This window comes from Neolamprologus multifasciatus, chromosome 15 (genome assembly GCF_963576455.1).
Source record: "Neolamprologus multifasciatus chromosome 15, fNeoMul1.2, whole genome shotgun sequence".
Taxonomy (NCBI): Eukaryota; Metazoa; Chordata; class Actinopteri; order Cichliformes; family Cichlidae; genus Neolamprologus; species Neolamprologus multifasciatus.
In genome coordinates, this window is record NC_140453.1 from 18,964,845 (window position 1) to 18,987,036 (window position 22,192).

At 39.1% G+C, this 22,192-nt stretch overlaps 1 protein-coding gene across 1 annotated transcript in view; it reads left to right on the forward strand.

Annotated features, from left to right (window-relative positions):
• Positions 1-601: 601 nt before the first annotated feature.
• The window catches only part of LOC146501934 (exostosin-1), a 331,006-nt gene continuing 309,415 nt past the window's right edge, over positions 602-22,192 (forward strand). Inside the window, exons 1-3 of the mRNA XM_085132477.1 lie at positions 602-1,351; positions 2,004-2,606; positions 3,654-4,405. Coding sequence (XP_084988603.1) covers positions 2,310-2,606; positions 3,654-4,405 — 1,049 coding nt within the window. The 5' untranslated portion in view covers positions 602-1,351; positions 2,004-2,309. The remainder of the gene's footprint in view (positions 1,352-2,003; positions 2,607-3,653; positions 4,406-22,192) is intronic.

A 22,192-nucleotide genomic window follows, 5' to 3' on the forward strand; every position in this document is an offset into this window, starting at 1 on the left:
CGAGACGTAACTAATCCCTGCACGATTTTTATACGCTATCTTAACCTTAGGATGCACAGGTATAGCGTAAACTCGCACAGACTCCTCAAATTACTGCCTGCAATTTCAGCGTGTCCTCAAAATATAATAAATGAGCGCTAAACAGAACTCAGTGACGTTGACTGAAACAACTACAAGATGTAAAAGACATGCATCCCACATGGTTAAACTGTACTATTGCAACAAGTCGTGTTTTACAACCTTTTAAAGTCCAACATTTGCAGTTTTCTGAATGGAGTTTGATTTGTAAAATGAAAGCAGGAATGACCCAGAGGTCCTGTGAGTGCACCTCTGGGACTTCCCCGTGATCTGTGATTTCAGTAATTTCTTGGGACGTGTTGTGTTTTTGTTGCACGCTCTATTAACCAGATACAAACACATTTACAAATGCAAACTGGGAGATCCTGAATTATGGCGGGCTCCTGCACCTTATCGGAGCAAACAGACTCCCCGTGCATACTCCGATCCCCCCCAAGTCTGCCAGCCTGCTACTGTCTGGCTTATCAGCGCTGCTGCTGCTGCTGCTGGATGCTGTACGGTGCCGCAGCTCGGATCCAGTTGAGGATTTCAGGATGGAAACATGAGGATGGAAATGCTACTGGAACCCCGTATTCTCGTTTTATAGCCCAGAAGAACATCAGTGTTCTCTTGTGATGCTTATTTGATCCATTTGCTTTACTCCATAGAGAAACGCTCCCGCCGGTCGAAGACGCTCCTGAAAGGATTTTATTGATAACCATCTCTCCAGATCAGGTGCGCCGACGTCTCCTTAACTTACCTGGGATGATGATGATTTCTGCTCATTTCTGACTGTGAGCGGCAGCGCACAGAGGGGGGGATGTGGATTTCAATTTCAAAGTTTGGGTCTTCTCTGGCTGTGGGTTTCTGAGAGAGGGGGGCATGGCTTATGCTGATTGGAGATGCACGCGCCTTGTTTAACCGACTTAATTCTGGATGGATGCTGTCGCTGTGATCGCGGCTCTTCTGGCAGATGAGTGTGCATTTGAATTCTCACCGTGGGAACCTATCGCGTTCACAGCTCGCTGTGTTGTGTTTTCCGCCGGGACTGTGGTCCTGTCTCGCGGAAAGTTTGTGACTGGGACGCGGCGGAACATGAAGGCAGCGCACCGTGGATCTCTGTGAGCTCTGTGAATTTCCTTCCGCACGTGGTTTCAACATAGCGTGTCATTTGCTAATGGATTTACAGTTCGAGGGTTCATGAAGAATGTGTTTCCGAAGTGGATATTCCTCCACGGGCTGGAGGGGAGAGCAGCGGACTCTTCCTGGAACCACAGGTGTTCTATAGAAACAGGTGAGAGGACTCAATTAGGAATTACGCTTACTAAAGAGTTATGAAATATAATTTGTAAGGTCGAAATTCCTAAAGAGTTAGTAATAGAGGTGGTTTTCCTGGCAAAAACAGCCCATGTGTTGAACGCGTAGCTCGCTGCAAACTCCCTTCAGAAATGCTGCATTTTAGTAGCGAACCTGTCATCAAGCGGCACTCTTTCGCCCCTAACGAGACACTGCGCTGTGACGATGATGTCGAAACAGCCACCGTTATCAGTCAATTCAGTTTTTAAGCGAACACCGGGCTCTGCATACTGTTTAAGAAAGTCAGAAGCGCTACTGAGCCGTCCATGTAACATTTAGCAAAAAACAAAAACTTTTTGAAAAAGTTAAATATCAAAACAGATCGTCAAACTTAACGTGTACAAATCAGCTAGGGCTTTTATTATTTTAATGCCACGTCTTTAGGCAGATTTTGTGTATTTATGACATATATTGTGTTGAGTAAAGGTGCTCAGATATGATTTAACATTTTTCACAGAGCTTCTATGCTGTTATTCTGATTTTTTTCCGTGCAATATTGTATCAATTATTTATTAAAAAAAATGTTTATTTGTCTCAGAAACTCCGATATCTTATTTCATTGATAATTTTCTATTTATGTTTTCTTTTAGTGACGCCAAAACCCAAAATGCCGAGTTGTGGGTAGAGAGCTGACCTTCATCTACCTCCCTGCAACCCCTTTCCTCGTCATTTCCTCGTCCCCGTTTCCCTGCTTTCTTTTGGCATCCTTTTGTCAACGCTTTTACTCCCTTTTATTAATACTTATTTTATTTTAATCTCTAAGTTGATCCTTTTTCAGCTCCATCACTATTCTCACACCCGCTGCCCACCTCGTTTTATTGTGAACCTCCACCCTATTCTCCTCTCTTCCCTCCCCAGACCCACCACCTCCTCCTTTTCCTCCCCCTACAGCACACATGCAGGCCAAGAAGAGGTACCTGCTCGTGTCTGTGGGGGCCGGTCTTCTCTTCCTCATATATCTGTGGGGTCTGCAAATTGGGGAGTTCCAACAGCAGCCATACCAGTATCATCAGTTTCCCCAGTACCCAATGTATCATCAGTACCACCAACAAGAATACCAGTACTACCGCCAAAGTAAGGAAGTGTACTACCAGCCCCAGCCATTGCCCCAGAGAAATCCATCCAGACCACCCAGACACTGGCCGGAGTCGACCAAGCTGCTGGAGCCGTATTTGGAGGGAGGAGAGCAGGAGGTAGACTGGAACGATTTATAAGAAAAGAAACAATGAAAGCTCTTTAAGTAAAAACAAAAAGAAGTGAAAAAGTCCAATTTATAAGCATTTAGTGATCAAAATGAAAGTCCAACAACAGGACAGAACAGTAAAACTGAGTTAAGGAGGATGGTTTCAAAGCTTTTGTGATTTTAAGCTGTAAGGGGGGGGGGGGGGGGGGGGGGGGGGGGGTCACAAGATCAGAATCACAATACTTTATTGATCCCTTTGGGGTATCATGTAATGATGATGATGATAACACAGATTATGTTCTTTTTTTTTCAGTATTTTCTCTACCAATGAAAAAAGATTATTTCATTCAAATCAAAATATCTGAAAACGAAACATCTCTTTTTGGCTGAGCTCTTACCAGGCATTCATGCTGAAAATAGCCTAGTGTTAAGCGTTGGCGGTGGTAGGTGTTATAGAAAGAAGTGAAGAGAGAGGAAACTTTTAGGAAGGCAAAAACACTTTAAAAAGAATTTTAAATTCAAGGAAGTTACAGCGATATTCAGAATTAAGGGGAAAATGCTGTGGATATTGCAAAGTGAGTACCAATTCATGGTATCAATGCAGCGTGTCACGTTGTGGCTTTTCTGCATTTCCACCTACACTGCTTTACTTTGTTTCTTTTCACACACTGCTGTCTAAGCAGATATGCAAGTTCTTGTGCATAGACATTAGTTTGCTTTAAGGGATTACAAGCATAGATGGCTAAGCACCATTGCTTTGGGGAAATCAAGCACAAATTACCAGCTGAAGAATTCAGGATTGCAAGTAATGCAACAGGCCAGTCAGTACTGATGAGGGAGCAGTTTGCAGCCATGAATTTTCAAAACAGTTTTCAGCAGGAGACAACTTTTAAAAGCGTCACTACCTAGAAATCCCATCAGGTCAGAGATGCAGTTTTGAGTGCAAACTATTTATTTGTTTCTGTTTTTTTTTTTGAGTTTGTTTTAATGGAGAGTTGACTGTACTGCACAAACATTGGTGTGATGTTAACAGATACATTTGTTTCTGTGGATACAGGAGGACACCCCTCAGCTCCATCATCAGCACACCTCCCCTCGTGAACGACGGGCGATCCGTGACAACATCTACAAGAACAAGCGCTGCCGCATGGAAACCTGCTTTGACTTTGCTCGCTGCCAGTCGGGATTCAAGGTTTACATCTACCCTCAACAGAGAGGCAGTGAGATCTCAGAGACCTACAAGAAAATCTTGACCTCCATCGAAGAGTCCCGGTTCCACACCACAGACCCTTTGAGGGCCTGTCTCTTTATTTTAGCTGTGGACACATTGGACAGGGACCAGCTCTCAGTGCAGTACGTCCAAAACATTAGATTGCGTATCCAGAACCTGCCCACGTGGAACGATGGCAGGAATCACCTCATATTCAACCTTTACTCTGGAACTTGGCCGGACTACACTGAGGAGTTGGGCTTTGAGGTGGGACAGGCCATGCTGGCCAAGGCCAGTGCAGATGTTGTCAACTTCCGACCTAACTATGATATTTCCATCCCTCTATTCTCAAAGGATCATCTGCTAAAAGGAGGGGGCATAGGTTATCTGACACTTAACGATGCACCACCTCCCAGGAAGTACCAGCTGGTTTTCAAAGGGAAAAGGTACTTAACTGGTATAGGTTCGGAGACCAGGAATGCTTTGTATCACATCCACAATGGGGAAGATATTATTCTGCTGACGACATGTAAACATGGCAAAGACTGGGAGAAACATAAGGACTCACGCTGTGACAGAGATAATGAAGACTACTCAAAGTAAGATTGATTTGTGACTTTTCTTTAACCTTTTTGTAGTTTTAAGTGGCTTTGAAATCTTTAAAAGTCAATTTCTTGGTCTGAATGCTTTTCGTGCTCCATGCATTAGCATTCCACGCAAAGAGGTTCTCACCTTTAAACTGTAATGTCCTTGCAGACTTGGATATTTTCATCTGTTAATGCAGTGCTTATTGTGTTTTGAAACAGATCAGCTAGCACACACTTTAGAAGAAGTAAGTTGTGATGCTATCTCATTATCAGCTGCTTCTTGCTGCTGGTTATTTCAAATGCAGCGAGTTTGTGGATCATTACAACTCCTCACAAGTGCTTGTTGTGTTGGAGTTTGCATGTTAGTACTGTCAATCTTTACAAATTTGGTTTACTGGCTGCCAACTCTCCTTCTTCACAATGTTGAGCATTGGGGGCTGCTGTGCCTGAAGCACTTCTTCTTTATTTAAATTAAACAGGTTGGATGCTTTCATGTACATACTTGCACAATTGCCATGGGAGTTGAGCTTCAGTGTCGCTGTGCTCATGAGACAAAATGATACAGAAAAGTGAGGGTATTTGTGCAGGTTTGTGTAATGTGCGTTTGTGAAGGAGAGAGAGAGGAGCAGGAGAGCAGAGAAGCATCGGCTGAAAGATGGAAAGTTTTTGTCAGCTCAGCAGTTGGTCGAGAGAAAAGTGATCTGAGCTGAGAAGTTCACCTTTTGAAAGTTTTAGCTTGAGCTGACAGCTGAAAGAAGAGACTCCATTGCACTTAGAGTGAAACAGAGGCACCATTCTTGACTCGTCTCATTTTGTTAGTCCGAGTCATCTGTTGCATATTTTAGGTTTAGAAATTGTCGAGGTCCGAAGGAAAGCTCAGTGCTGTCAAACAGCAGCTTAAATTTTACAGTAAGAATCTGCATACAGAGGAGTCAGCAAATATTGCATCTGAGACATTGTTAAATCAAGAACAGTAGTTTGGACTTTTTCTTTTCTTAAATAAAATGTTCCAATGGTCCCTAACATACAGTTAAGGTTGTAATGGGTTTAATGTTGAAACTTGGTCTGAAAATCTGATTTCACTCATAGTGAATTCAGGGTTTCTTGCAGATTATAAACTTTATTCAGCGGCCTTCATTAGGACTACTCTGAATCCACTTCTGGGAAATCTGCTAATACTTCGCTTGTAAGACCATCAATACATTGCTGATATGTTTTGGCCACTTAGTGAGAACAGAAACAAGTTTCACAGTCACAGCGAGAAGTCTAACAACTGAATTGTTTTTAGATGTGGTTTCACTGTGGCCTAACGGCTGATTTAGACTTCTGTTGTGAGTGTTCGCAGAGCCTACTCTGTAATCGACGTAAGTGGCTGACACGCTTGCCAGCATTCATGCATGGTGTTTTATGTGTTAATTAACTTGTAATTGTCTCTTGGTGCTTTTTATGCAGTCCCAGCTAAGAGGGAAACGAATAAAATGCTGACATCAGTGAGTCCTTATATTGAAGCAATGATTGTTGTTTTCTCACTGATCTTCCAAAACGACACCGAAACATTATCGGGAAATGCACAGGAGCAATCAGAGGTATTGAACAGGCCAATCACAAGTTACATTTCCAGACAGGTGCCAATCAGGTTGTAACACAGGTTAATTTAGAGGGGTTTGCTGCTGGGACTCTCAAAATAATAAGTGTCTTTAGCAGCGACATGCTCTCCTATGTTCAGGAGCTACTTTCAAACATCTAATTGGAGTTTAATGCTACAAAGGTGACTACTAACTTTGCTGGAAAATGGACATCTTCTGTAGCAAACCTGTTAAGCTGTTTGCTGTTTAAAATCAAAACAACACGGTGAAAGATGCTAAAACACAAATGGAGAAAGAGGGCAATAATTTGATGTGTCTTTGTCACCACCACTGACCCTATATATATTATATTGGGCAAAATTATTAGGCCACACCTCTTAATCTCTGAACTCAGGTGTTCTTAATCCCGTTGCTACAGATATATAAAACCAAGCATCTCTCCATGCAGTCTGCTTTCACAAACATTTGTGAAAGAGTGAGTCGAAAGAGCTCACTGAATACAAGCAAGGTGCCGCAATAGAATAAACTTCAGATTAACTGCCATTAACATATATCATATAACATATAATAAAAAAGCTGGGACCTTCATGTCATGAGTTTCTATTGCTGAGCAGCTCCTGCAGATGTAATGTTTAGGTGGCTCAGTCCTTTTCTCCATGGAGTGTGTGTGTGGTCCTCTGATCCAGCATAAAAATCCTCTAAAACATTCACTGTTGACATCGCTTGGTATATTTTATTTACTGGAAACATTTCACTATCTGAAGTTGGAGGTTGTATATGAAAAGTCAATAGATGAACCCCTCGGTTTCTCTTTCATTTCAAATCGAATGTGCTGCAGTACAAAGCCAGCACAGCAAAAGAAAAATCTGTCAGTGTCCCACTGCTAATGGACTGCGGTGTGTTTCTGAAGGTGCAATGACTGTAATCAGTGGTACAGGATCACATTTCTTGTTGCTTCACAGGCCTGTACCAATACTTTATCAGCAGCTGACGGCATGCTGAGAACACATGTCTCTAGAATGCAGACAAAATATAAAACTATCTCAGAAAATAAGAATAACAAATTGGAAATGGTATACGTGACCACTGTGTTAGCTGAAAGCCCCGTTTGTCTTTAATAGTCACTTCATTTATTATGTATTGGAACATTTTCCTGTAGGTGTGTTGTGTGGTAGGAGGATTGTTGCTTCAGAGGAATCTAGACAATACAATACAAGAGTACATTAAGACTTTTATTTAACTTGAACTTGTTCATGAAAATGTGTTGATTTAATGAAGCTGGCTGGTAAAACTAGTGGCTTTATGAGCAGCTTTTAGGGAAGAAAAACAAACCACATAATGCATGTTAAAGGTACTCGAAAAGAAATCCACCATGTACTCAATGCTGAATAAAGCACATAAGGCAATAATCCATATGCTCCTGAACAGAAAGTGCTTATAAGCCTGCCTCACTAATTAAATAGTACATTAATCATTTTCTCAGTCTCAGTGTGATATCAGGCTGTTATTAAATACCAAATGTTCTGCTCTAAGGTGCTCTTTTGTTCTTCTTTCTCGTAATTTGACTTAACAAGACATTTTAAGGAACTTTAAAGCTTGGTGTCTGTCTTACTAATAATAAAAGTGATTAAGTGTGAAGGGGAACTAACTTTGTCAGATGAGACACATGAGATGGTTTGTAGAGCTCTGCTTCATGTATACTAAGAAATTGATGGTTGATGGTATATTCTAGCACGCTGTGGGAAAACTACAAGTATGCAGCTTGTACAGTCTGTTTAGTCACCGTTGTTTTTTGTTTTTTTTCTGTGCAGAAATTATTTAAGACTATCCAGACTGAGCACTTGGACTAATAATTGACAACAAGGCATTTAGAGACTTTTGTCTCATTAGTGAAAAACATATGGAGCACAGACTTAAATACAATAAATACAACAAACAAAGGGTTTGAATAAAGGTGTGTTACGTAGCCTAAATTGGCTTAATCCAGCAAATATTACAGAACTGATAATTATTTTGATCATGCAAAAATTCTAAATACTTCGATTTTTATTTAAAGCTGGAGAAACTCAAACTTTAGTAAAGAAATGTGTCCATACTCTTTGTAGACTGAGATCTGAATACAAGGATGTGAACCAGGGCTGTTCGATATAACGATATATATGGGTTGATGATATAAAAACGTCTATCGTTTCCTTTTACGCTATCGTTTGTTTCGTGGTGTCGCAAAATAAACTGTTAACGGCAATATTTTTTCATCGTTTTGATGGTCACTGTAGTGGCTATATTAATTTCTTAAAGTTCTCTCTTTCTCTTATATTTTATATAACCACACTACGGACGGACAAGCGCTTATTTTTATGCGTTGTCGTTAGCAACAACAACGGTAAAACCATGGCTTGTCCGCTTGTTTATTTTCCACATAAACCTTTCACAATAAAGCTCAAGATCTTGTTGAGACTTTTCAAAATAAACAGAATCACGTGAAAGATGCAAAGTATTTACGGATGAAAACAAAAAAGAGCCGCCAGGTGCTAAAAAAATAAACCTTAGACTCAGTCGTTAGAACAGGCTTTTTGCCCGCAGCACTCTGTGTAATAAATACTCACAAAGAAAACGGCGGCTGTTACAACTTATGTCTAAAAATGTATCGTTTCATGCATGGGTTAAAACACTCGACTCCAGCTACATGACGCGCAACTGGAAACACTTCACGCAAGTCGAGCTGCACGAGATTCACAGAATTTACAGAAAATGTTAAATTTTTGTGATTTATATCGTTATCGGACGATAGATGATAGACGATAGAAAAAAAGATACTGGTGGTGGTCAGAGGGCCCGGTGGCGCCTGTGTCCGGCAGCCTCGCCTCTGTCAGTGCGCCCCAGGGCAGCTGTGGCTACAATGTAGCTTGCCATCGCCAGTGTGTGAATGTGAGTGTGAATGGGTGAATGACTGAATGTAGTGTAAAGCGCTTTGGGGTCCTTAAGGACTAGAAAAGCGCTATACAAATGCAGGCCATTTACCATATGAGATTTTGGTCATATAGCACAGCCCTAATGTGAACATTAGATTCTGTGTTAATAACACAATTTCTCTTGTATATGAAAATGACCATATTCACATGGTTCTCTTTTTAAATGGATCCAGTTAGCCAAAATATTAAAAAATGCAAGGTGTGATCAAAGAGTGTAGGACTACACCCATAAGAATAAATATGTCTGACTAAAATTTGGAAAATCCACCCTTCAATGTGGTCGTCTTTTGGACTTCTGGACCGGTGGTAACTACTGGTTCCTTGGTAAAAATGTGAATTGCCTGACTCGTTGGTGAGGGCTTGCTGTACTGTCTCATTAATACAAACTGCAGGACTACTTACAAATCACTTGAGAAACTCCAAAAAAGTAAAGGAAAAAAAGAAAAGAGCCCTTGGTTTGTAGTTTGCATCACACTTTTTAAATTTTCATAGTTAACTAGCAGATTTTTACAGAAGCTGGGACCTTCTATTGCAATCAATATGCAGGTTTGGAATTAGGTTTTATTTCCCAATTCTTCTCAAAGTACTCGCCAACATTTGTCCCTTGGAACCATAGGTTTCCATGGGGTTTGCAGCAGGTCTCTGTGCCTGTCCGAGTCAGACCTAAGGTGTGCAAAGTTTGCATTAAGAATATTTTGTCCAAAAAGTAAATCACCAGTGCCACTTCAATGTTTTTGCTCAGTTTTATTTTTGAGAGGATGTTGAACTCTGCATTTAGTGACAGTCTGACCCAGGGGACTAATTTGATAAGGCAGGTCAGTTTGACACAGATGTTTATGTTTGTGGTTGTTTGTGGTCTTGAGCAATGAGTCAACAGCAGCAGTGCTGAAACTAGTCCAGGGATGCACAAAAACATGAACTCAGAGGGTAGATGGGCCAAATTAAATCACTTTTCATTGTTACAGGTGTCATTCCAGATCATGTTAACTAAAAACATGGCTCCGATTTCTGGCTCACTGAAGAAAACAAAATGGGAACGAAAAAATTAACTGTAGGCTAGTTGGTTTTGTTGATATTTAGATTTTTTTAATGAATTTTTGAGCCAGTAGTTGGCTTGTTTTTATTTTCTGGGTGTCTGTGGCAAAATCTGTCATGTGGTAAGTTTGACGATTCTTATTCTAAAAGGATAAAAGTTTGCTGTTAAAAGCTTCATGCTGTTAAACAAGTCAGATGAATCCAGCTTAAGAATCTTTTGATTCTCGAGGTTGTGACTGAGAGCGCGTTCCTGCCTGTTTGCTGCTGCTTCCTCTGGTGTCTTACACACAGCACATCGATACAGACATCACCCAGTGCAGTCAGGGGGGATCCTACACTGCGAGACTCCCTGATGGGAACAGAAACCAATGAGGATCTTGAAGCCTTGGGGTGGTCGATAATTGTCCTCCAATTGAATTAAGCTGTGAATGAAGGGGATAGATAGAAATCTCACCTCCCTCTGAGCGGCACCAGATTGAACTCACGCTGTTTTACTGTACATAGATAACAGCCAGCTGAACCAATTAGAGCTTTGCTATACAGAAGAGTCTCCCCAAAGACAATTTGATATCATAGGCTCAGGGCTTAATTTACAGAAAAGCAGATTAAATGTTTAATCCAGATCACTGTCACATCTTTGATGATAGCTTACAGGATCAAAACAGGAAAGGAAAGAAGAAAGAGTAGTGTGGAGGCTAGCCAGATGTGATGCGAGGTGTCCTGTTCAAGCCATAAATATGTTGTTTCATATTTTTTCCTGCTCATTAACCTCCTCTCTTGTTTTGTCTCGATTGGCGGTGGTAAAAGTTGAAATTGGCAGTTTGGGAAACCTTGAAATCCAGCGTAGTGCTGAAAAAAGAAAGAATGACTCACCTTAAAAGTAACTCCAAAATTGATTGTATTGTGAGCTCCAGTGGGCTTGTTTTCATTGAGGACAGACTAAGTTATCACATGACCTGTTCAAATGCTGGTTTACTGCTCTTGCACATTTAACTGTTACATCTACCATGCTAGCATGGGTGTTTTTTCTATGCCTACCTATAGCATGAAAGTGGAACTTGCTAAGAGACACTTGGGAATATTTTATCTTTAATTCAAATTGATAAGTGATACTTTAACCTTTCAGTGAACAAGGACAGCATAGGCTCTCTCCATCAGGCTACATTAGTCCATTATTCCAAATTTTATCACAACACTGCAAACTATGCAACGTGCACATGTTTTAACTGTCTAGTAATCTCACACAAGCTTAAAAAAATCATAAATGGTTAACTTACTGTCAAAAATATCACGTACAAATTCACAGTTTGTTGAATTTCTTCAAGTCTGCGTTTCAGTTTGTGAACAGAATTATCACATTTCCTCTGCTTCTGTCTACTCCGTCATTTTTCATCTTTGAATGAAGAAATCAGACATTGTGGTAACATATTTTTAAACTCTCAAATACACCTAGCTAAATCAGTGGCCAAGCTGCACATTAAACAGGTTGTGTGTGTGTGTAAGTGTGTGTGTTTGGTGAGAATTGGCCTACTGCAGCCACAAATTTATCATCTGTGCAGATTAACACAGTGAAGAATGGATGAGATTTGGAAAATGTTGAGTTTGGGGGAGAGACTGTGGGCTGGCATTTTTGTATGATTTGTTGAGTATGAGGATTGCACTGGCCGAGACAAATGCCGGGCTGGAGCACACAAAAAAATACACAGTATATGCTGAAGTGTTAAACTGCCAGTTACGTTTTATTTTCTCATTAATTAAAAGTGCTGAAACTGTGGGATCCCATGTTTCTCTAAAGGAATTGGAGAGTTATTTTACAAGAAAATATAAAAAATGAGGCCAATGAAACTTTTTTTCTTCTAAATTAAGTTAATTGTTTTCCCCCCTACCTGAATAGTTTTTTCTTTATCATTTACTTCTGCACTTTTAAATATTTGCATAACTTGCCAGCAATTGTGTTTTTGTATAACTAACCAGGATCTGTTTTAAATCACAGTATGTGCTGTCAATGCATTTTAGACTGACAACACATTGACAAGGATAAGCTCCGTTTTTCTTTCTGGCCCCATCTCAGCTTTCTGTGGCAGTTCAGTTATCGATGGCCTTTAAATGCCAACGGATGCATTTTTACACACACACACACACACACACACACACACACACACACACACACACACACACACACGCACACACACACACACACATAAAATATCCCATCTTTGCTGTAAATAAAGAGATTATTTATAGGAGAGTGTATTTACAGTGCTTAACAAATTTATTAGACTCATAAACCACTCAGGTCAAGGTTTATGCCACAGCTGCCCTAAATGATTAATGTTTCCATAATGTTTAATCCACCAATAAGTTATTTTATCAAAATTATGTTTTTATTGCTAAAATAAAAATCTAATTGTTGTTATGCACAAATTTACAGTTTTTTAAAAAAAATCTTTTTTTTTTAAAATTAAGATGCCAATTTACAATTATTTGCTAGTCCTAAACAGAAAAATAATTTGTGTATAAAAATTGATGCCAAATAGTTTTTTTTTCTGTTAAATGCCAATATAAATTCTAGTTATAAATAACTTTTTGACAGATCTTTAAAATATTTCTTCTTGTTTTAATGACAGGTGTTCTAATAAATTTGGTCAGAACAGTATAATTAGAATTTGAATTGGATATAAAGACAGTAAATTAGCGCAGCTTAAGCAGGCAACGTGAGTTTTTACCAGCATGTTGTAAGCTGTCAGTATCCTTCATTTTCAGCTAATAGCAAAGATTGATCAAGTCATAATAAGTGAGGCAACAACAGAAAAGGTGTGAAGCTAGTTAAGACCTGTTTCATGGTGCTAAACTGGCAATAACGTGAAACAGCAGCTGGCACGCAGCTCTGAGCTAAATGTGCCATAAATGAATTGGATATACAAGTTTTCCACTTTTTGCACAATGTAATTGGTTTAGCTAGTAGCCTGCATGCTTGTGAATTCAGGTTTTTGTCACCATGCTTCGTCTCTCTTTGGAATTGAACTGTAATTACCCTCCTGAAGGTTTCACCAAATGCATCATTTTACAGCTTCAGTAAATCTTTCAGTAAAGATTTCATAGGCCAACTCAGGTCTTTAGCTTTTTTGGAGATATCCTCTGCTTGCTTTATAGCTGTACACCTACACTTGTGGTGAGGGTAGAAAACACATAAGTTCCATTCAACAATGTTTTTTAACAGACTAAATATTTTATTTACACTATCTAGAATAAAATGTGTAATGCCATGTTAAGACTGAAGGAATTCTTTATGGTTGCACCAGATTATGAGTGAATGTAGAGTCATGTGTTATTAAAGAAATTTAGCCAACAGACCTGGGAGACCTGTTGTTGTCATAGTTTGACATTTTTCATGACCTGTGTTGTACACTTTGTTGTATAAACAGATGTACTGACCAAAGTGGTGTGAGCGACTCTGTTTTGTATTCACAAAAACATGGAAAATTAAAAAATAATAACTGACAGCTGATTAATTTGTTGGTCTCACAAAGAAAAGAGTGTGTTGTCATCCATTAGCCTCGTTTTTCCTTTTCTAAGCTCATAGTGCTTATACCACACATTTCCATATTTGCCAGAGCAGGCCACTCTGACAGGCTATGGTCTAGATGTCACAAAGTGTCCAAAGTGCAGCATCACTTTTAGTTCTGACCCCCTTAGGTTGTTTGAATCAAGCTATTATTGTGCTGATAATGTGTAGTCTGAATGGAGGAGAAATGTAAGAGCTTTGGCATGAACTCTCACAAAAGATTCAGCAAAGAAAAGTTAAACCACCAACCAGGCATGCGCTGATGTGAATTGATTGGCTAAGTTTGGTGTAACACCCTTGTATTTTTAATACATCACATAATTTTTTTTCACGTTTTCAGTCCAGTCCATGTACCTAATCATTTTAAGAGGAAAGGTGTTTGTTAATCTACTTCACACAGATCTATAAATCATTCAAGCATAAAGAAGGCACTTAACTCGAGGGATAAACCAGTTTTGTTTCTACACATACGAGACAATTTAGCAATTTTATTTAATTTAATTGAACAATTTTAAATGGTGTCTTTACGCACTGTGGTACTGGCAGCCTGTTGCAAAAACACTGTTTGTTCTAATTAAGACAGTTTGACAGGCATGAAATAGTATTTTTGTACCAACGAGGTGATTCTCAAACAGCTATTAGCCAAAAACCTGGCTTGTCTTCTTATGGTGTGCAGTGTACTTAAAATATTTCAGGAAACTGGAACAGGACGACAAAAAAAGAAGTGTCAGGTATATCTACGTGGTAAGCCAAATTACACAATAACTGGACTGAAAATCAGTGGGAGCAGGTCTTATGAAGCGATGAATCCAAATTTAAACCAAGGGGGTCAGGAGATTTTTACCTTTACCTTACAAAATGTAGTATCTTGAGGCAACTGCCATTGTGATTTGGCACTATATAAATTGAGTTGATTTGAATTGAATCTGTAAGACATAGTGGAACCTCTGTCATGGTTTGGGGCTTTCAGCTTGGGGATCTTGTCAAAACTGATGAATTTATGAACGAAGAAAAGCCATCAGATTTTTTTCCACAATGCAATGCCATTTGGAAAGTCTGACTGGCAATAGCTTTATTTTTCAGGACTTCAATAATATTTGAAGCAGAGAAGGATCATCTTGACAGAGAAAAGGGGGCAAAAGAAGAGGAAGAGCTTTAAATGTCCTTCAAGAAGCCTGAAGGACAAGTCCTGAAAAGTACTTAAAGAATTCCCAATAAACCTTGCCTAAGAGAGCTATGTTGAAGAACAAAGGCGGTCATAGAAATTGCTGACTTTAAAACTTAAATGTACAAACTCTGCTTTTGACCTTAATAAATGCAAACTTGTATACAAGTATGCATTGATTTCCATTCATGTTTGCATGTTTATTTCAATAAATTGCTGTAAGTTCTTCCTAATTTGCTGGGAAACTATTGAGAAATGAGACTTTTGCACAGTAGGTAGTAGTCAAGGTCTGAAGAGATCACATGTCATGAAAATGTCCCTTTTCTGCAGAATTTGCATGTACTAAAGAAGTGAAATGACATATCCTGACAAGCTGATAAAGACACACAAGCAGCATCTCTAAAAGCTGGTAATGGACAAATATTTGACCCCAAGCGTTTGCATGCTACTCTGTCATCATTCACCAAATGTGCTTTCATCACTAATTATTTCATCAAAAGAAAGTAAAGATTCTAAATGAATTAGTTATAATGGGCTCTCACTGTTCAGTGTTTTTAATTTGATGCGTCCAAGTATGCATAAATATATTCAGATGGAAACACAGCTGCTGTCACATCTGTGAATCTCTGGCAGCTGCAGAATCCAATATGTATGATGGGAGAAAAGTGTCTGACTGTATTAATTGAAATGTCAGCAGTGGTCATGTGGGTGGCCTGCTGTCACTGCGTTTTTTTTTTAGTTGTGAGTTGTTCTGTTAAAACACATCAAAAGGTAAAGCCCTCTTTCCTTGTTGCTGCTTATCTTCCTTACTCCTCACCATCCTGTCTCTTCACCGTCATCCCTTTCATTCTTCTCATCTTCTCCATTTTCCATTCCTCTCCTGTTCTCTCTTTTATTCCCCTTATCTGTACTCTTCCTCACTCCTCTGCCTCTTGCTCTTTTCCTCACATCTTCCTGTTTCGACTGCTGAGCTAAAGTAACCCATGGAAAAGGTTTTACTGCTGTCTTAGTGCATCTTTGATTCAAGTCATGATGAAGAGCTCTGTGAAGAATAACAACAAACTCTGTCAGTTTCAGTGAAGGAGAGAGACAAGTTAAGGACTTCTAAGACACTTCATGTGTGACCACATTAGAAACCTAATTAAAGCAACAAAAAGGTGGCTAAACCGGCCCGTTTGTAACAATGCACTTGCAAACATTCAGAAAATAAACTCTTTCAATAACAGTCGCTGCAGTAAAGTACATGAAAATAAACCAAATAAATCTTTAATATCTATCAAAATGAGGTACAGTTACCCAACAAGAATGACAGAAAAGATTAAAACTGTTAGAATAAAGTCAAAGAAACCTGGTGATCCTGAGCAACACAATCTGAGCCCTGTCTCTTGAAAATCGCATCCCTGTTCAACTAAATTGCATTTTGATTTGCAGTTCAACATCAACATCCATGCAACAAGCCATGGGACTAAGAGTTTCTAATGTGGTTGGTGTCTTTAAACGGTCTATTTTAACTCAAACCACAACTGTTTTCTCTCTTAAATGTGTCCAAAGAATCAAATAAAACCTTCAAGTCACACTAAATATAAACTCAAAAGGTCCCTAATCTTTTTGATAACGCCTCTGTCATCCAGCCTGTCTGATGGATTGTGTGAATTTTGATATGTTCAATATATAAATTCTGACTTTTTTACACTTTTTGGCAACAGGCGTGTGAAAGTATATAGTGAAATAAATGATTTCATCTTGTTTATTCAGAGTCTGATGGATAACTGACAGTTTCCTTTTTTGGTGACGCCTTAGGTAGTTTATTTATTATTTCTAAACAGGTGTTTTTCTTTCTGTACGTTTCTTCTCTTCCGATAGAGGAAAGAAAATTGGCTGCAAATGTGTTGCGTAAATAATGACCTCCTTTGGCCACAGCTGGCCGATGAATACAGTAATAAGAAATCAATATAAAATCTTATTAGAACTTCTGAAAAACAATCATAACAAACCGTAAATACAGATGAAAAATAATTCATTTTGACAAACAATATCCTCTTCTTATTTCCTCCTAACTCAGACTAATAAAAGTTGTGGAGACACGATTCTTTACAGGCTCTTTGAGAGTTTCTCGGGGCCATTAAATGGCTGCAGATTTCTCAGCCAGCAGACAAGAACAGCTGAACTTGTCAATGCATTGAAGGCTTCTGCCAAGGCTGGTTGGAGGGTAAAAGGAAACTCTATTGATCAGCTTTGACTTCACTACTGCAGCCAATCAGAAGACGAATAGAGGTTCTTGCTGTGTGAAATCCAAATATAGATTGGCATTTAGTGCAACGGGGCCTCGGCATTTATTTTACTTGACCCACTGTCAGTCTTATTGGGAAGAACAAGTATCAGAGGCCAAATGGTCACTGTGAGGAACACAAGCCAGCAAACTGTGTGAGTTTAAACATTTGTCTAATTGATTGACTTAAGTTTTTGTCTGAGCTCTTGAAATAGCACTGAATTTGCAAGTTTAAAGTAAACTGCAATCAGCATTAAATTTGCACCTGACCTTTCCTGGCAAACTTTGTCACGCTGAATGGCTGTTAGCTGTTTTTTCAATGTCTCGTCTCGGATAAAAAAAAAAAATCTAAAGTGAATGACTTGAGAATTAATGTCTCCGCCTCCTGGAATTCCTTCCAAAGCAAAAATGGTAAATGGCCTGTATTTGTATAGCGCTTTTACTAGTCCCCCCTAGGGACCCCAAAGCGCTTTACACACCCAGTCATCCACCCATTCACACACACATTCACACACTGGTGGAGGCAAGCTACAGTTGTAGCCACAGCTGCCCTGGGGCAGACTGACAGAAGCGAGGCTGCCATATCGCGCCATCGGCCCTTCTGGCCAACACCAGTAGGTGGTAGGTGAAGTGTCTTGCCCAAGGACACAACGACCGAGACTGTCCAAGCCGGGAATGGAACCAGCAACCTTCCGATTACAAGGCACACTCCCAACTCTTGAGCCACAATCACGAAAAAAGACATTATTACTTGTGTAAAGTGTAAGAAAGTTGAGAGAAGACGAATCGGTGCCTCCCATCGATTCTCCAACTTGTGACTGCACTTCCTAACCTACTGACAAACATGCTACATGCAAATAATTATGTAACGTGTGTGTGTGTGTGTGTGTGTGTGTTTCTGGATTTTTCGGTTAATATTCTTTCTAGGAAACTACCATGAAAATAAGAGGCTGTTCATTTCTTTGGAAGTGAGTAAACTTACAAATTTACTAGTGTTCGCTGTAAGAAATAACATAAAATAACTCACATGTGCTTTGTTGGCTTCACCTATTTGCATTTCCCATTGTTTACTGGACCAAACGAGTTAGGTGTGAAATCAGCAGTGCCTTAATTTCTACTGCCTAATATAATATAGTTTAAAATGAATAAAATGGTAAAATATAATAACTGTATATTTTGATCATTTAAAACAGGAAACATACAATAAATTAAAATAACAAAATGTTATGCTACTAAACTGTCTATTATAAATTCTTAAAATTGATTTTATTTATTTATCTATTGTTTTCAAACACAACAACTCTGGAAAATAACATACTTTTCCCTTTGTGCCTGGAAAACACTTGACAGCATGCACTCCATTAACGTAAATGAAATCACATTCTCCAACTAACTGTAGCAACAACTGTGCTTTTGCCTTAATGTACTATGACTCACAATGTGCATCAACTTCTCTGCTGCTACAACTTTTATGGTATAAACATTGCAGCTGCTCATGAGCAAGGCAGTTTTGTTCTTCTTTAGGATGTAGTTGGGTAAAGAAATTTCTACCTTAAACTTTTAAGGAGACCGGTTTGATGGCTGCACTCGGAATTGTCAGGACGTCTCCTAAGTTTCCTCAAAAGTAAACTTGGAAAACGGTAAACCTTCGGAACGCAGGTTTTCTGTAAATATGCTTGAACTTTACACTTTATACCAGAATAAAACTCATTTTATGTCTCGCTTTTCTCGAACAAACGGTGAGTGCGCACTCTTCGTCACGTCAGTTTGACAGTAACAACACATGCTGAAAAAACGTCTTTGTCTGGGTATATGTGATGCTATGCTGTCTGTCTGCAGAAAGGGTGTCATTTTCAGCAGCATGAAATGTTGCCAGCCCTCTCACTCGACTGCACATCACTTTCTTTCCTTGTGTACCCAGAAAATGAGCCAGGAACACAATTCGACTCAATCACAGTATTTTTTTTTCCCCATCTCCATTTGACCTTTCTTCCTAACTCTGATTTCTTTGCCAAAGTTTGCTGTCTTTATTTCGTCTTCTCTTTCTCTCTGTGCATTAGTGTGGTGAGCAGTGACAATCAGTTGAGTTGAAGTAAAGGTGTGTGGGAGCTTAACAGGATGTTTGCCATCCATCCTCTCCGAGAAAGACCAGGAGGACGGAATTAGAGAGGTGGTAAAATAGTGGAAACACTGCCTGGCAGGATGGATTGCAGTGTGAATCCATCACGTTTCAAACACACACACGTGCACAGCAACAGGAAAGAGAGGAAACTTTATCAGAGAGGAAACAAGAAAGTGTTGCTCTTGTATGATTTTTCATTTGCTGCATGTCACCCTGTGTATTTGTTTTTTCTGAGCGGAAACAAATGGTCCAAAAAGCCGAACAGGTTTCTCTACTGCTTGGTTTCACAAACATTTGCAGCCACAGATCCCTGAACACACACATATTACAGCAGAAGTGTCCATCTTTTTCTCTTTTCTACTTCCCGAAATCCATATACTGTGGGACAATTTTAGCTGTTGTTGATTTAGTATCAAGTATTTTTTGTATTATGACTCCCTAAAGCATTTTCTGCTGTATTGTTGATTCTCCAGCTCAGTGAAAACTGCTCCGATTTCTTACATGAGGGGAAGATTGGACTGGATACTTCGCAACTGGATACTCTGCAGGCAAACTGGATGAAAATCTCTTTATTAACAATTCATATCAGCAGCCTTTATGATTTATTACAAAGTGAGACGTGGATACTAAACAGGAATATGAGTTGTCTTGCATGGAACATGGGCACATGCACATCCTTGCTTTTGCTCCAGTTGTATCTTTTGGAGTTTGATTTTGCTGTTACTACACATCGAATAGATGCACCTTGATTATTTCTGCAATAATCAGCTAATCATCCTACATATTAAGGCCAGGAGTTTTACTTAAGTTTGTATCAGATATCAGCATGTTTGGTAGCAGCAGACATGGTTGAACACTGGAAAAATTTGTCCCAGCACATAGAATCTGGATTTTTGTCTTCTCTCAGTCTAGAATTTGTTGCTATCAGCATGCCCTTTATACTGGTTTGTAGTGCAGACTGCTGCTGGTGGTGTAATGGTTTCTTGGCACACTTTGGGCCCTCAGTACTAGTGATGGGTCGTTTGCGAACGAAATGGCTCTTAGAGCCGGCTCTTTGAAGTGAACGACGCAAGCCGGTTCCTTATTGGGAGCCGTGAGGTTTTTTTTTCTTTCTTTCTCTCACCCTCTCTCTCGCCCTTTTTTCTGCTAAACTCCGCATGCGCGGCCTGTACTTTGCGCTGGGCAGAGGGGGGAGGGGCGTTAGTTACACTCGCAGTAGCACAAGAACAGAGCCAGAGAGAAAGAGAGCGAGGGACAACAACGTCACATTAGAAAGGTATAGTAATCATCCACTATTTTCAGTTGCAGATGATAAAGGATTCAGAAATCATGCAGGCCCATATGACAGAGAATGTGCATCTTCTTTTTGTTTTAATATTTTAATTTATATTTAATTGTGTTGTGGTTTGCAGTGTTTTGTGTTGTTTCACGTTAAATTTGTTTAAAAGGAAAAAGATGAAAATTTAAATAGTTAAAAGTTTAAAATGTAAATAGTTGTTTTTTGTATTATATGATTTATTTGTTACATTTTATGTGGAGTGAATAAATAAAGTATACTTATGGTGGCCCTTAGAAACAAAGCATGTACAAACTCCAAAACACGTAAAAACTCAGAATCACGTACAAAAGACAACAGAAGTGCTCCAGGATGCTAGGGCGCAGTGTTGAGCTTTTGTTACCTAGTGGCTACACAAGCCAGGAAGTATCAACAACCGGATTTGGTGTGTGGTAGTAACATATAAATGAAATTTTTTTTTTTAATTATTTGAATAAATATGAGTGCTTGTCTATAAATACACAAACAATACACATATGCTTTCAATTGTGTAATTTAAGTGATCTGGGGTAGCTCTGTTTTGGAAGTTCGGTAAACGCTAGAAATGTGTTTTGGAGTTTGTGCGTGCTTTTTGGAGTTTGTATATGCTTTAGAGTTTGTACGTGCTTTGTCTCTAGGGGCCATATATAAACATATATAAATAAAACCACTTTTTTTACGTTAGTAATTCCTTTTCTGCATAATTTTATATTATTGTTAATGATTAAATAATTAAAGCAACAAAACAACCTGAAGAGCCGGTTCGGAGCCGAATCTCTAAAAAGAGCCGTAAATCCCATCACTACTCGGTACCAATCAGTTCTGAATGTTGTTACTGACCATATGCCCCCCTTTATGCCCCAATCTTCTAATGGCTACCTCCAACAGGATAATGACCCATGCCACAGCAAATGCTGTCTTGATCCAGTGTCAGAAGGGTTTGCTTATTTGTTTGAGATATGAAAAAAGAGATGTAAAAAGAAAAATTGAGTATTTGTAAAAACAAGCACGAGTGCCTTCCAGCACATACACTACACTCTGCCAGTTCTCATAAGCATGAGGGAGCCAGACACAACAGTACATCCTACTGTAGGCGTAACCAGCAAAAACTTTGCAATTAATTTGTTTTAAGCATTTGCATTTATTTACATTTACACTCTTCTGCAGGCAAGACAACATAGAGAAAAAATATTTTTCCCAGAGCAAAAGTTGGAGTGTCCTTGAATAAAAAGCTTTTGATCTCTGTCAGCACTGTGGTGAATTCAAGGATCGATTAATAACCATTATTTTGACTTCTCACAAATTTACTTCCACAGCTTTTGTTTTCAGTGTCAATTTTTATTTTATGAACTAGTATGAGGTAGCAGGAAAAAATTATCGAAAATACATGGAAGGAGGTCAAACAAAAACGACTGCTGCTTTGTGGAACATCTTTAAGCAGATGCCCTTCAACACCGGCCTTCTCATTCTCCTTCTGTCTCTCTATTTTCTTCTTTAATAAGAGCTCTTAAAAATCCAATACATAAAAAAAAAAAAAATTCTATTGCCAGATAATAAAGAAGATCTTTTAGATTTAAATGAATAATAACCTAACCATAACAGTAATGTACTGTATTTTTGGCAAAACAATGTACCTGCACAGTTTCATATTTTCATCTTTTAAGTTCTTACACATGTTACGTATTTTTAATTGTTTTTAAAGATTACAGAAAGGATGCTGGTTCAGTGCCACACAGCGAGAAGGCCTTGGATGGGATTGTTGCCGGCCTT